This window comes from Camarhynchus parvulus, chromosome 9 (genome assembly GCF_901933205.1).
Source record: "Camarhynchus parvulus chromosome 9, STF_HiC, whole genome shotgun sequence".
In the NCBI taxonomy this organism is placed as follows: Eukaryota; Metazoa; Chordata; class Aves; order Passeriformes; family Thraupidae; genus Camarhynchus; species Camarhynchus parvulus.
This window is the reverse complement of record NC_044579.1, coordinates 6,495,877-6,511,601: the sequence shown is the minus strand read 5'-3', so window position 1 is coordinate 6,511,601 and position 15,725 is coordinate 6,495,877. Positions and strand designations below refer to the sequence as shown.

The following is a 15,725-nucleotide window of genomic DNA, read 5'->3' as shown; positions in this document are numbered from 1 at the left end:
TAAATGTTTGACAGATGATAGGACAGCAATTTAGCCAGATTCTCAGTTTTTCCAATAAATCATTGCACCTGGGTCTTGTAAATCATAATTCATGTCAGCCAGCACTGCATGGTGAGTTAAGGTCAGGAGAGATTTCCAAATGTGTTATGATGATTATCTAACAATTCAGTTAATAGAGCCATAGAATTGGATGAGATTTTTGTCATTTCCCATGTCACAGCAACAGAGACCTTTGACTGAAACAACATCATGAATATTGGATAAGATCCTGCAGTGCTGCTCCTCCGTGTTATGATATTATCCGAGGATGAAGGTTACAAATACATGAATTGTACTGTTCATTTTCCAGTGGGTAAAAACAAAGGAAAAAACCCCCCTAAACAAGTTTCAATACACAACTAGATATAATATAGCTTTTTCTTTATATATATATATATCTGTATATATATCAAGTAAAAAAATCTAAAATAGTTGGAAGTAAAAAATGAAAAAATAGCTGATAGTGTTATTTTTTTCTTTACAGTGATATGGTAGCAAATACAAGACAAATGAATAATAAACCTTTACATAAGGAGTTCTGGTCCCACCTCCAATAGGGCTCAGACTAGAATACAAAATGGAACAAGGTGTTTTTTGCTTTTTGGCTACAACTTCTGCAAGTGACAAAACTTATGTTGATAAGACAGAAGAAAATTATAGCACTACACAAAATAAAACTCCAAAGTGTTTTCCAAAAGACCTTACAAACACCATAGGGTACAATTGACTTCTGAACTGAGGGAGCAAACACAAAGCATCACCAATTCCTACCGAGGCTGAAAATACTGTCTGCTTATCCCAGCCTGACCTCAAAATACATCCTTTTTGTGCCATCTTACCATTAAAAAACCCTTATCAATGCTTTTTCACTCTGCAGCCATTATTAAAAAAGCCAAAGCCACAAATCCATCCAATGGGCTGAGCCAGGTGTGAGACGTCAATGATGCACAAGTGGTCAGCTGCCCTTTGTCCAGCAGTGAATTTCCCCAGCATCTTTTACACCAAAAACATCAACTGACTAAAGCTTGGCCAATGGTCACACTGAGCCCTATCTTGGCTGTAGAAAAGAAAGAACTAACCCCAGCAAAAAACAAGATCATAGAGACGGTCAACACAAAACAGGAACTTTTTCAGTCGTCTGCATAATAATAACATCATGTTTGCATATAGAACAGCTTTTGCATTATTGCTCTACTTAGAAGAATATAGTAAGGAACTTATACCAGACTTGCACATTACAAACTTAAGGTTCTTTGGTGAAGAATGAGAAAAAACAGTATTAAATTTCAGAGGAGTCTCCTTTCCTATCTGCTGATCCTCTGGATTCTCTCGCAGAGCAGGGAAAGGTACTGAGTCAGCTTTACCATGGCCACGATGGCCACCCCCCCGATCATCATGCAGGTGGGCCAGACCAGGGAGTGGAAGAGCACGTTGGAGCTGTACAGTTTGGTGAGGATCACGTTCTTCTGCACGCCCTCGGGGTCGTAGAAGCAGGAGAAGCGTTGGTACTTCCTGAAGTTTTCCATCACCACGTTCACCAGCGACATGGACTCCTCGTAGTTCTTCCCACACTTGGGGATGTAGGAGCACTGGGAAGAAAGCAGAGGGAGAAAAATGTCTCCAAACCTGTTGCAGTGTCTGTTTGCAGGTGGCAAGTGGGGAAATCTCCAGATGATTATGCTTTTCACAACAAGAGTGGAATACTAGTACGCTGCTAATGAATTTATCACAGCAAAACTCAATATTTTGCACATCTACAGAATTTCCCATTGGAGAACCTCCAAGTGCTGTTCAAACATTAATGCTTTAATCTGCACGGTGCCTTGTGAGATAGGTGAATATATTATTATTGCTAATTTACACATGCAAAAATAGAACTGATGAAGTACCTCTTCATCTTAAGTGGCACACATATGCTCACAGTTAGATGGATAATTGACTTTCTGTAAATACAAATCTGGTAGTTTAGCTCTCACTTGGCTTGGATCACAGTGATCACAGTGGGCACAGGAGTTCACTCAGAGGGGGATGAGGAGAGACTTTTACACAAATATTCTCATGGGAGTAATGCCTCATCTAGAGACAAGTGATCTAGGTTTCCCAGCTGGCAGCCCAGAGGACTTTCATTCAGCCTCTAGCTGAAGATCAACGTGGTTGCCAGGGTGGCTTTTAGTGATTATTTTTGCTTTTGTCCCCAGCATAAGTTCCTTCTCTCTGAAGATGATCCTGGAATTTCAGTTTTAGTCCCAAAGGAAATAAGATTTGGGGGTGGCTCTATCTAGCAGAGTTGCAGCCTAGATTTCCAGAGAGCACTAAAGGCAAGTTATTTTAAAAACTGCTTTATGGAGTCCATGCACTGAAGATATTCCATGGGAAGGGTGGGACAGTGGCCCTGGGCTCTGCTGAGCACTCCCTGCCAAGAGCTGGTGTGGGCTGGTGAGGTGGTTGGCAGACACAAGGACTGAGGCCACATCTGGACAATTTTGGACCTAGAGCAGAAACCCCTCAACTTTCTGTTGTTCCTGCTGGTCTGGGAGTTGATTGGTGGGAGCAGCCCAGGGCCTCTCACTTCCTTCTCTCTTCTATGTACTTAAACCCCACCAAATCTGAAAGTTTTCTACACCTGCACAGGATTTTGATTAAGTGCTTCAGGAGGAGTGGAAATCTGCTGCTTGGCTTCTCCTTGGACATGCAGGGGGGGACCCAGCAGGCTGCTTGTCCTGGTGAGAACCTAAAGTAGCCCCAGATAATTTAATGAGAAAGTGAGTTTTGCAAAGGAAAGAAGATGGTTTTGATTAAAATAATGTGACCCATGGGTTTTGATTATTACTCTTTTAATGTACCTACTTTATAAACGTCCCTCCGTTCTTTTTCGTGACGTGCTGTGAATTCTTTTTTTAACATACTGCAACAAATCTCTAGTCCTAATTATGATCAAAGGATTAACCTCATAATAGGATTTGATTGATTCATTGGCAAGTTATTAACACAGAATATGATTTGAAGCATGGCAGAGAGATTGTCTGGCGTTAGCAGACTGGAGCATTAATGGTGGAGCATGGCCACACTGCCATTATGAATATTTCATGGAGCTCCAGAAATTAGAGATGAAAAATATCAGAGCATTAATATCTCATCCATCTTGCTGCTGGTGCGTGTCTGCTCCCAATAGGATATTCTCTTGTACTCTGACCAAATTTGTCTTAAATGTCCAAAGTCACGAGCCCTCTTCCAGTGCCCACGAGTCCTTGATAGATCATAATCTACTAAGAAGGGGAAATTTCTCAGTGAAGCATTTCTCATTTTCCCTTAGTAAATTATCTGTTATCACTGTCATAACAGCAGTATTTCCAGTTTAAATGGATTTATGTTGTGTTTTTTGGGGGGAATTTGGGTTTTTTTTCTTGTCATTTTTTTTTGCTATTCATTTCTGTTTCTGGAATTCCCATGAAGGATCCTGAATGAGGCAATTCAACGAGAACTTGGCCACTTTTGCAAAATACAACTTCCCCTTGACAGAGAACAGAAGATATGTAGAAGCCAAAAGGATGAAATATTCCTGGGCTCTAAGTTTGCAGAAATATCCCAATAGTGCAGTGAGTCCAAGCATTGTCCAAGTGTTCTCAGAGGGGACCTGAACCAGAACATGGGCTGTTCCCTACACCTGCAGGCACAGAGCCACCAGCTGTGTTGGGCTGCCCATGGTGGAGGGTCTGGGAGCATGAAACTGCAGAGTGCAGCTGTGCAAGGGAAGTTGGTTTATTGTGCCTCTCATCCAGACTCCTTGTGCTGAAGCCATGTCTCTCTCCAGGCTTTGGTCTCCCAGGTGCTCTCCAAGGTATGTGAGCCCTTTGTGTGCTCTCTGCCTTGCTCTGGTTCTCCTGAGACCCTGGAAACATCTTGGTGTTAGCTTTGATCCTCAGCACAAGGACACAAATTTTGGTTGTGGGGGCTCTTGGCCTCCTTCAACATCTCAGCTTTCCCAGTGAGATCCCAGGGATAGCACAGGGCTGTGTTTCATAGGTGTTTGGCAAACAAGAAGACTCAATCACAGGATGTATTGATATTTTCTTTGTTCTCCATTGTTTAAATTTTCAATAGTTTTCTCCAATGCCTGGTAAGGAATGTTATACCCACAACTGTTATGTGGATATAGACGATTGTTATGTGCATGTAGACAATTAAATCTCTGCTGGTTTTTGGCACTTCTGCATTGTCAAACATTGTAAATCTGCAAGTAAACAATGTCTGGTGCTCTACCTCAGGGGAAGATTCTGTGATACAGCATGAGAAAGGTGGTTCTTGTGTTCCTTGCAATCTGAGCACAAGAAGGATCTATCAGACAGTTACAAATAGAAGTTGTGATTAATGTTTTCATCTCTACTTTCCTAATATAAAGCATTGGGTAGGTGTCCTGTCTGAACTAGCTCTGAACACATCCAGTCCAGTGCCCTGCTCAGTGCAGAGTTGCTCAGGGACTTGTCCAGTCAGGTTATGAATATCTCCAGGGATGGAGATCACACAACCTCTCCAGGCGAGCTGGAGGCAGTTTCCCTTAAATCAATGAAGATGCACTAAAAAGGCTATTGCCAGAAAATCCCAGTTCAGGGGGGCAGTGAAACACCCAACTCTCATCATATTGAAATACACAACTCTCATCATGTGTCTGTGGCTGGGATTGGTGTCCAAGCTGAGCCTGGAAACTTAGACAGGCAATCTTTGTGAGAAAGTGGCCAGGATGTCAATTTACACCTCTTTTGGAAAGTGCAATAAGTTTGGAGAAGGATTGAAGGAGTTCGGTGTCTGAGTTGGCCTGAATTGACTCCTCCAGATGGAATTTTTCAGTTCCCTACTGGAATCCACAGCTGAACACCTCTGCTTCCCCTCCCTGCACCAGGCAAACTCCTTCCTGGATTATAAACACCTGAGTCTTCAGTGAGACATCCTGAGAATCCACATAATTTCTGAGTCCCAGGCAGTTCCAGCTGATTTTGGTGATTAAATCCTTCTTGTTATCTCACTAACAGAGAACCGATACAAATCAGCAGCAGCTCCAACGACATGAAAAGAGTCAAAATTACATAATATGAGATCAAAATGAGGCCTCTCTAATTGCTTTAACTACCACAGCCCTTCCTCATGGAGACAGCCTGGCTCTGTGGCTGATTTACCTCTTGCAGAGGCTGTTAGAGCCTTTGGCAGCTGAGGAAGGAAAGTGTGGCCATGGAAGCATTTAAACAGTTTTGCCTGTGGTATTGACAAGGGGCTGGGCTTGTCCTAAAGGCTAGAGATAAAGTAGGCACAGCAAGAGCAATGAAAAGGCAGAAAAAAATCTTATGTGCTTTTCTTGGAAAGACTCGAGCAGCTTGACAGATATCCACTGACTCCCCACTGATTCCCACCAGAGACTGGCAGCAGCATGCTGTAGATCTCAGTATAAATTGTACCTGCTCCTCACTCCACCTCCTGAGCTGACAGCTGGGTTAGACAGCAATCCTCCTGGATAAAGCATTATTTAAACTCAAAGTGGATTTTGCTCTGTCCGTGCTGGCTGGTGGGGAGAAGAGAGAGGCAGGCTTCAGGGGCTGCTCTGTCCCTATCTGGGTGCTCAAAGCAAAGCAGAGGGGTTGGTGGAGGGGTGGGACCTTTAGAAAGTCACTGCTGTTGGTCTTGGAGTGTCAGAACTGTGCTCTGTGTTGTCCCCAGTAATGTCAGAGCTCAGTGAGCCAGGCATGGGGTTATTTATTGTTTATTTGGCAAAGGTAAAGACAGGGAACACAAATGTGAGTAAATGGATGGAGAGGGACAGCTCAGCACCCAGCTGGAGCATCATCCAGCACTGCTCAGGACTGCTTTCCTGCTGGATGGGGATGCTCTCTGGCCAGGGAAGAGGGAAAGCACATCTGGAATGCTGAGGCTGGTTGTGCTGACTTGAGCTTGGAAACTCTGCTGATCCAAGCCATGAGAAAGAAGACAGGTATTTTATAGACATTGCAAACTTCCACTCAAAACTGCTTTTCTATTCAGGTCACATAGCCAGCAGCATGTCAGGAAAACCTAGGAATCCTCCTGAGAGCAGAGCTTAACCTGTAAAACAACCTTGGGCTGGAGAAGTATTAACTGTGCCTACACTAAATTAAGAGGAGGTGGCATCTGGGAGAATTTCAAAGTCCATTTCAGCAAGCAAAAATGATCAATAAAAGAATGTGGAGATTTATGCTGAATCTCTCGATTTATTTGAATCAGTGGAGCACAGAGATTTATCTGATCACTTTTAATCAAATTGAGGTGTGAACATCACAGTTTTGCTTTTGCCCCTGCAGGAAGTGAGGTCTGTCTTGCCTCAGGCTTCACAGACAGTGAATGCCTCTTCCTGCACTGATGCCAGAGTGGAGGGGAAAAAGGGGGGACTCTTCTCCATTTCACACTTCAGAGCCAGAGGACTCCATCTCTCAGCCATGAGAGTTAATTATCCAGCAGAATAAGCAGCCTAGTGCAACCATGCCATACTTTGACTAATTTTAATATCACTTCATCTTAATATGCAGGATTAATTTGTTCTACTGAACAGCTGCCATAAATAGAAACACAATAGGTTACTTTGTCAGCAGCCTGATCTGGGGCTCTGCTGTTCTGGGGTCTGCTTTGCCAAGTTTGGGGTTCAGTGACCTTGGATAACCAAGCAGTTAAAGGAAATCTGGCCCCTGTAAGTTTAATGATCCCACTGTGTCCCAGCTCCCTCCAGTTTGTGCTCTCAGGGACACAGGAGTTGTTAATATGAAGAAAGGGAGGTGGGGACGGGGACATTTCCCTGTTTCCATCTCTCCTTTCCCTGTGGGAAGGTGGGGAGTGGTGCACAGCCCATGTCAGGTGCTGCTGCTGCCTTTCCTGCAGCTGCTGCCTCCCCGCAGCCTCCAGGCTGGAGCTCTCTGCCCCCCACCTGCATGGGGTTACACTGGAGCTTGTACTTGCAGAAGCAGAGACAGGAATTCTTCAGGATTGCTCAAAATATTTCCATAAGTCCAATGTCTGGAATCAGAGCAGTTTGCTGTAAAGATGGGGCAGCTCTTTATTTTATTCACGCCCCAAAGCCAGGCCCTTTATGTTCATGCTGCTGCTGTTACCTGGGCACCCCCCCCTCAGCAAACTCTCAGGGTCTTTGCAGGGCGAGTGCAGTGATGGAGCCCAGTCCAGCTGAGCTCAGGGAGCTGCTCAGGCTCAGGGTTTGTCACCAGAGATGGAGATGGGCTCTCCTCTCTCCTCACCACCTTGTCTGCCCTGCAGAAATGGTGCCATTTCCATTCTCACTGCCACATGGATGCTCCCTGCACATTCCTAGGGGTGTTCACTGCCATGGGGAGCCTTTCCTGGGTGGGGAGTGACTTGTCCACAGCTCCATGAGAATATCAAGGTGACAAGTGCTCAGCGATCCCCTGATCCTGTAAAGCTCTTGAAAAGGATGAGGGAGGCTCAGCCCTTAGGGCGCTGCACCCCTGGAATGGATGGAGGCAGAAAGTCACCCCTCTCCAGACATTTGTGCAGTGATTTCTGCTTTCTCTGCTCTGTGAAACAGGAGCTGGAATCCTTATATTGCTCTAAAGTGAGGAATGGATGTAATGAGATGAGAAGCCCTCCAGAAACCCATTTAGGAATAAATTTCATTCTGTGCTCCTACCTCAGAATTAATTTTCATTGTTTCCTCGGTGTGGTAGAGTAGAAGCTTCTGGCCAGAAGAGGTGAGATTAACATACACCTGCAGGCAGGGGTACTGAGAGATTTTCCAGCACTCTGGGCCGCAGTTAAATGAGCAGTTAAAGGTTTCTGTGATGGATGCATTGAGGAGTGAGCACTGAGTCTCTTCTGTCCAGACACTAAGCAGGAAAAAAAAGAGACATTAGAGCATGGCAAGAATAGGCAAATAAGCACTAAAGCCATCTCAGGATCCCCATCAGAGATGTACTGGGGGCATCTTGCAGGAGAGGCTGCGTGTTGCAGCAAAGCCTGGGCTGTCTCATGTCACACATCACAGACAGTTCAGCCTTTGGGGACAAAATTACCCAAAATCAATTACAAAATTACCCTATTCACTTATGCTTGTGTATAAATGGAAAGTGAACTGGAACTTTGATGCTGGAGAAGGTGAATTTGAAAGGGTGTCAGCAGAGAGAGAGGAAAACTGAGCTGCCTGTGCTGGGGAGAGCACAACACACACGGTGCTGCACGACAAGACACCCTGAGCTGGGACTTGAGGGTTAACTCAAAGTCCAGGTCAGTTTAAAATGAAGGTTGAGAGGACAATTTTGAATTAGCAGGGTGTGGATTCTCATATACATGAAGACATAGGAACTCTCAAGTGTTACCTCCTGCAGCTCTACCTATGGCAAAGCTTTTCCTAGTGGCAGCTTGCTGGGTTCTCTGTGAGTTAAGTCAGTGGCTGCAACTTTTCTGGAGGATTTAATCTCATCTCCAACTCACCAGAGGCTAAAACTGGAACGATGGAGCCTGGCTGTGCACTAGCAATGTTCACTGGCATGTATTTAAAAACCTGCAGCTGTGTTTTCCTTGGGGAAAGGGCACACTGAGGTCTCTGCAAAAAGCCCTTTGTGGGCTGGGGGAAGGTTTCACCCAGGGCTCCCCTTAATGGTGCTCAGCCCCTCAGCTCACCCCCAAGGTCTTGCCCTGCCATGAAGGGGATGAGGGTCTGCTTGCCCCTCAAAAATCCTAAGAGGGGCTTTACATAGTAAGCGATAGAAAAGATTTCTGCCTAATTCTATTGCTGTTTTACTTATGCAGTAATTCTGCTTGTATATTCAGTTTTACATTTATATTAAATTATGCTATGTTTTCTGGGGGGAAATTGAATGAAAGGATTTTTTTCACCCTCCCAGGCAGTATTTGCTGGAGGGGTACTGCTGTAAAGGAGAACAACCCCTGAGGAAATCTGCCTGTGTGGAAAAAAGTGACAGCAAAGGCTCCTGGGCTGTCTTCTCCTCCCTTTCACCTTTCTGGCTGCAGTTTTATTCATGCAGGGGGGTAATAAAGTAACACCTACCTACCACAGACTTGTGAGGATGGAATAGTTGATACTTTGGAGGTGTTTTGATATCATCTGGCAATTTTTTTTTCACATATCATATAATATAAATCAACTTTTTCCACGTGAGCAATTTTGACCTTAGCAGCCTCTGCAATTGACCCTGATATTGCTGAAAGATCTGGGAGAGCAATTTGGAATAGCAAATGCTCTTGGATACTTAACAGGGCTTGATCTCAGTTTTCAAAATCGAAATTCTGCCTTGATTTAAAAAGGGACAAATAACTTTATCACATGAATAAGATGCTTGCAAATCCGTACAGCTCATCCTCATCTGTATTGCTCATCACTGCAGGGTCAAGAGGGAATATTCTCATGCAGGTGCACCAGTATAACTGAGGATGCTCACACCAGTTAACTGTAGGCACTTCTTGAATGTGCCTGAAGAAGAAGCCTGTGGTGTTTAACCCAAAATACTCCAGGTATGTGCCCCTGCCTTAGTGTGGTTTGGGGCATGGCAGACTAATATTTTGATCCCCAGTTACACATTTTTCATTCTCTTAACTCCACCAATCAGGGCAGGATAAAACCCATCACTGACAGTCTTGCTGCAGTCTGTGCTGGATTTTAAATAGGGCTGATGCTTGAAAACTGATTACAAATGTTGTTAATGAATCACAGGCCCAGCTCTCTGCTTGGTGGCAGAGGGAGGAAGCCAGAGACAGCCTCAGAAAAATTAAGTGCAGTGCAGGAATGATGGAAGATGGTCTTTGCTTTCAGCAAATTGCTATCTTTCATGAGGATTTCACTTGTTAAAATAAAAGTAATGACCAATATGGAAAACTATGTGCTACAAAGAGCTTGATTCCCTTCCCAAATTAATTCTCCATCTTTCATTTGGAAGTGTACTGTTTCTCAGGGCTGCAAAATATTTTTTGCTCTTTTGTCCTGAGTCTGGGCTTTGCAGCAGCAGCCCCTGAGAAGCTGATATGGTTCAGCAGACTGCAGGCCAGCTGATATGGGTATTATACTGGTGCTAAACTGTGCCAAGTCTAAAGCCTGTGGATTGAGATTTTGTCAAGCAGGGATCTAATTCTTCCCTCACTTAATGCCAGTACTACTCAAAATGCTTCACTGTGGCTACGCCTAATTTACACTGAGGCAAGGAAGTGCAGAGTTTGTTTGACCAAATGAACAATTATAAATTTTAATAAAAAGAGCCAAAAGAATAAGCCACATGCAGCCAGCTGGGGATTTGAGGGCAGGGAGGGCCATGGGATTACCTTTGCATGTAGGAGCGCAGCAGGGTGATTCCCAGCAGGAAGTACATCATGATGGAACACACCATCATGGCCAGCCCCAGCAGGATGGCACGGTCCTCTCCAGCTTTCAGGGCTGTCACTGTTTTCCTTTTGTCCAGTAGGTCGTGATCCCTGATTTTTTGGTAAATATTTCTGAGGTTGAAAATAATACATTTTTGTGTGAAGTTCATGTTAAGCATCAATGCAGCCTCTAAAGAAAGGGTGGGCAGTTCCACCTCCATACCCATCTCATGGGAGAGAAAGGCTTAAAGGTCCTCTGGTGTCCTTTTCCAACAGATTCACTCTGACCTGGTGCAAACTTATTCATCTCCAAAATAAATTCCAGCCATTTCTGAAAAGGTGAAAACCCCTTACAGCAAATACAAATATTAGACACTTGTGCCAGCTCAGTAAACACTTCTTTGGTACAGCCTCTTTGGCTCAGTAGAATTATCCCAGAGGTGCATTTGACCTGCCAGTGCCATCTCAGGCCACCAGAAGACATCCAGGTGTATGAGGTGTTTTTTCTCCAGCTGAATAGGGTAAGAGGTCTTACATTACCACATGTAGGAAATAGCCTGAAGAAAGTCATCGTTAATATTATCTGGAGGGACCATGCTCTCTTTTGATTCACTACAGGCTATTGGTTTGGGCAATTTTCTGCCCTGAGTGTGACTCAAAGCTCATGAAACACTATGGGGATTTTGCAATTGGTTTCTGTGGGTTTTTTTGATTGGGAGCTTATTTACTTTATTCATAAAACCGCTTTTTGGAAGCCCAGTTACTCATTACAGTGAAAGCCCTCACAGAGAATTATCCACCAGAGCTATTTGTTCTGGGATTAAAAAAAAAGAAGAAAAAAAAGAAAAATAAGATACAACAAACCATTCCCCCTTCAGCAGAGAGTCCTTTGTATTTTCTAACCATAAGTCCTTCTTTCATCTCCGAGCCTTTGATGATTCAATGGGTCATGAGGACACAATGGTGGAGAAGGAAATACTTGAGTACATTTCAAACACACTCAAACTTTGTGGGTTTAAAATGTACTTACAGACCTGAGGCTGGTCAAAATCTCCTGTGCTTTCTGTTATGTTTCTTTTGAATCATCCAGGCAGCACCCGAAGCACAGCTCTGAGCCCTGGCACCACCATAACATGGACACAGTAGTACACGTGGGAGGAGTTCCTCTTCCACTGTCTGCAAAATGGCAGGTGAGCAACATCAACGTCACTTTGGCCTCTAGCAAACCCACCACTCCTTTCAGCTGAAGCCACCAAGTTTCACTCACCCGTGGGGGAAAAAAAAATAACTGAGGCAGGTCAACCAGAGAACTTTACGTTGGCTATCAAGGATAAAGAAATAGAGATAAGACAGATGTGAAATCATACATAAACACAGTAGATGCAACAGCAAAAAATATGTTTAATCATAGACTCCCTGAGACTGGAATTGAATTTCTATTTAGATGATGAGTCATAGCCAGGAAAAGCACATATGGTGTGGGGTTTTATAGCAAAAATGTTGCTTAGACAGTACTGCAGTCAATAGTCTCCTGTACCTAACAACCCTTGAGGTTTCGTTATCCAACTGCAGTTTACATCTTTAGGTGTCCGTGGTTTCTCTTCAAAAGCATCCTTTAGAACTTGTCAGTATTTTCCTGTTTGGAAATGAAATGATAATTCTGCCTGTCAAGGTTTCCTCTGCTGTTTGGGAAAAAAAATAATATATTGTAAACTGACAGATACAATTGCCTTCAAAGAAGTAATGTAGAGTAATAATCTAGCGCTACTTTTCTATTATTATTTATCAAACTGTATTTAACTGCTGCCATTAGGATTTGCATTGCTCCCAAATGGAAGCAGGCAGGAAGGCAGAGATTGTCATGCAGTTCCAGCCCATTAAACCATCACAGAGCATAACTTATGGCAACGTGAAGGCATAAAACAGGCCCAGTGCAATCACTCACTAATGCCATTGGACATAAAAGGGATGCAAATGGACAATCTGAAAACAAATAACTAATTGAGATTGGTTACAAGTGCTTCCCATGTGGCCTTTAGCCAAGGAACACACCATCAGAGGTGAAAAAAGGAGGGGCTGAAGGGTGTGTAGTGAAAATGAGCTACTTGGCAAAGGTGACTGGTGACCACCTGCCAGGTGCATCCTCCAAGCTCACCTACCATAGGAAATAAAACTAAAGAAAGCTCTGCCTCAGAGGTCAGGCTTGGAGCACAGCTTCCAGTGCTCTTTTGTAAATATTTGTTATTCACATCCCCGAACAACAGCAAAGTGATAGCCTGGTGCACCTCACTGAGGGCTTTTCCCCCCTGAATCCCTGCCTGGAGTCAGCCTGGTGACCCTGCTGGGGTGCGTGGTGGTGTGGCGCATGCCAGCCCATGACAGCAGTCCTGCCACAGCCCAGGAGACAGAGCTGAGCAGCCTTCCCTCCTCCTCCTCCTCCTCCTCCTCCTCCTCCTCCTCCTCCTCACGCTTGTGCCTGCACTGCGGAGGTGCCAATTCTCTTTGTGTGATACTGGGAATGTCTGCTGCTACAAAACTTCACAATTTTGCCCCTGAGAGCCCTGTTTTGGGGAACACAATATGTTTTGGCCAGTATTTGGTCAGAAACAGAGCGGTCTCAGCACCTCCCTCTCCGGGGCAGCAGCAGTGCCCTGCACACGAGTGTGCAGCTGTGTCAGGGTGGGTGACTTCATTACCTGTGAACTTCTGGCACAGCTCAGGGGCCTCCCTCTGCTCGGTCAGCTGCAATAATGCCCTGCTTAGCTGGCTGATTTTGGATCCCAGAGCTGCACAGCCACAGCCAGCTGCCTGCTGGCTGTGCTTCAGTACAGGTCGCTGCATCCCAGGCACTGCTCACCAAGTGACTCCATCTAATCCCAGTGGTTCCCTGGGATAACTCCCCATCGGCCATCCAGAGGGGCTGTTGGCTTTTAAAGGGGCCCCAGCTGTCAGAACACAGGGTCTCCCTGACCTCTGCAAAGGCATTTAATAGGAAACAAGCCCCCAAGGACAAAAGGTCTTTGTGCCCGTGATAATTTCCAAAGTGAAGTTCTCCCCTGCTAAATTTCCCTGGCCTTTCTGCCAGGCTGCTCAGAGGATAAAGACTGGCTGAGATCTCAGCCATGACTGCCATGGCTGTGCCTGCTGGGACAGGCAGAGATTTCCCTCCCCAGGTCCCTGCACAGCAGCAGTGCCGGGATCCCTCTCAATGTGCTCAGCAGATCCTTCTGTACCTCCTACTCCAGAATGAGCAGTACTAAGAGCTCTGTAAAGAGTGCCAAGTGTCCTCGTGGGAAAGCTAGAATAACCAGGCACCTGCAATGACTTTATTTATTTCAAATAAACACGGATTACCTACCTTCAAAGCCCTCCCCTTGCAGAGGGACCATGGGGTGACACTGAGGGAGGCATTGCCTCCTCTGGCACCACGCAGTCGTGGGGCTTGTCAGACAGGGATGCCTGCCTGAATAATTCAGAATGACTTTGAATTCACATTCCCTTCTCTGATATCACAGTTGTTATGCAGATGTCGCTCAAATTACCTCATGGTGAGGTGTTTACTGAAATCCATGAGTGCAATGGTCAGAAACTACTCCAGTGTCTTACCTGCAGAATTCCCTGTGTTCAGGGATCTTTCTGCTCAGAAGCCACCTTGTTTACATTTTTATTTACAGGTATGTTTGGCTGCACCATTTTTGCTAGTAGACCTATGGCAACAGGAATTCTCTCTGGAGCCCTAAGAACAGACTCAGTGATGGTTGTAGGTGGATTCCTATAGATATTAACAGATTTTTTCACTGAATTCCTTCCCTCTTCCTCACCGGGCTGGACAAAACTGAACCAAACCAAACCAAACCAAACCAAACCAAACCAAACCAAACCAAACCAGTGCTTTGTTTTTCCAATGGTTGCAATGGTGTGGAGAAGCTCTTTGACACCTGAGAAAGAATGAGGGCTCGACTAGTTTTCCAGAGCATAAAATGTGGCAGCTGGGGAATCACTGATGGCTAAAACAGCAGTGAAATACAGATATTCTGGTGCTGATCCTGCAAAAAGAGATGTCTCAGAGATACCTTCCACCCAGGAGGAGGTCATTCCTTTAGAGCAAGTGGCTCACTGCAGCACAGTTAATATTATGGTGCAACGCCTCAAAATTCTGTGGCTGTAGCACATGTTGGGTGACAAGTTTGCTGATGCATACGACAATCTTCCTGTCTGAAGTTTAAGGAACAAAATTCTTGGGAAAGGGTCATTTAAGGTGAATCATTTCTCTGAAAGGCACCACCTGTTTGATATAATGATGGCACTGGTGACCTTACATGTGTTAAAATCACTGCCAGACACTGGAGGATGAGTTTCTCCCACTAACAGCACTTGCTCTGCATTCACACCTCTCCTCTGCAGTCCTCAGGCTGCCATCAGCACTCTCTTATTTCCATCTTCTTTTCCTCCCTTTCCCTCCGGCATTTTATTAATCACTCACAAGCTACAAAGAAGTCCTCCTGTGCGGCTCTATAGAACCTCTTGGGAAATAAACCGACCCAAAGGCTTGTCAGGATATCTGAATTTACCATGGCTGGTGTGCAGGCACAGAGATCCTGCTCCCTGTTCCCTGTTCCTGCAGGCAGGCAGGGATCAGCTCTGCCTGGATTTGTGCTGGCCAGACTCTGGTGGGCCCTCAGCCCAAGTTAATCAGCCTGGCTTCAAGGCATGGTGAGAGTCAAAGGCTGTGCTAATCAGGAGCTTCCAGGCAGCCCAAAGTGTGGGCAGATATCTCCTCACCCCTGGACCATGACAGTGCTCTAATGCAGAAGGACATTAGCCTGGGGAAAATTCATTTAAAGAAGAGACTGGCAGAAGTACAAGAGGTGTTTAGACAACCAATTCCAATGAAAGTTCATGCTGCAAAGCTGGCTTTTTTTGTCTTCAAAGTGTCTGTTTGGGATCAGATAACCCCAAGACCTGAACACCTATGCAACCTTTGCAGAAACATTCAGAGAATTGGCCAATTCTCCAAAGAACCTCAGGGTCCTGAGGGCAGCTCTGCTGCCTGAATTCAGGAGTGCAGATTCCCAAGGAGATGCCAACAGTAATGTCTCATTAGAATTACTGAAGAGTATATTTTGCTAATTGGCACTGTAGATACGTTGAGATCTGGTTTTGTTTCACTGGAGTGTGATTTTTTGTGATTACATTTAATAGTCACTGCAAGAGGAACTGAAGGAGAGGTGGAAAGGGGCAAAGGAAAGAAAAGAAAGGCAAATGTGTCCTTGTTGTGACAAGACAAGCTGTCCAGCAAATCTTACTACAAAGGAGAAGGATTTTGGAAG

General features: G+C 44.9%; 1 protein-coding gene across 2 annotated transcripts in view; it reads right to left on the bottom strand.

The window, feature by feature from the left end:
- Positions 1–476: 476 nt before the first annotated feature.
- Positions 477–15,725, bottom strand: part of LOC115906891 (calcium-activated potassium channel subunit beta-2) — a 92,073-nt gene continuing 76,824 nt past the window's right edge. Inside the window, exons 3-5 of one of the 2 annotated variants that reach the window (XM_030954424.1) lie at positions 10,357–10,527; positions 7,715–7,910; positions 477–1,628 (exon numbers count right to left, since the gene is read on the bottom strand). In XM_030954424.1, the coding sequence (XP_030810284.1) occupies positions 1,344–1,628; positions 7,715–7,910; positions 10,357–10,527 (652 nt within the window). In that variant the 3' untranslated portion in view covers positions 477–1,343. The remainder of the gene's footprint in view (positions 1,629–7,714; positions 7,911–10,356; positions 10,528–15,725) is intronic. The other variant, XM_030954425.1, reaches the window with a different exon arrangement.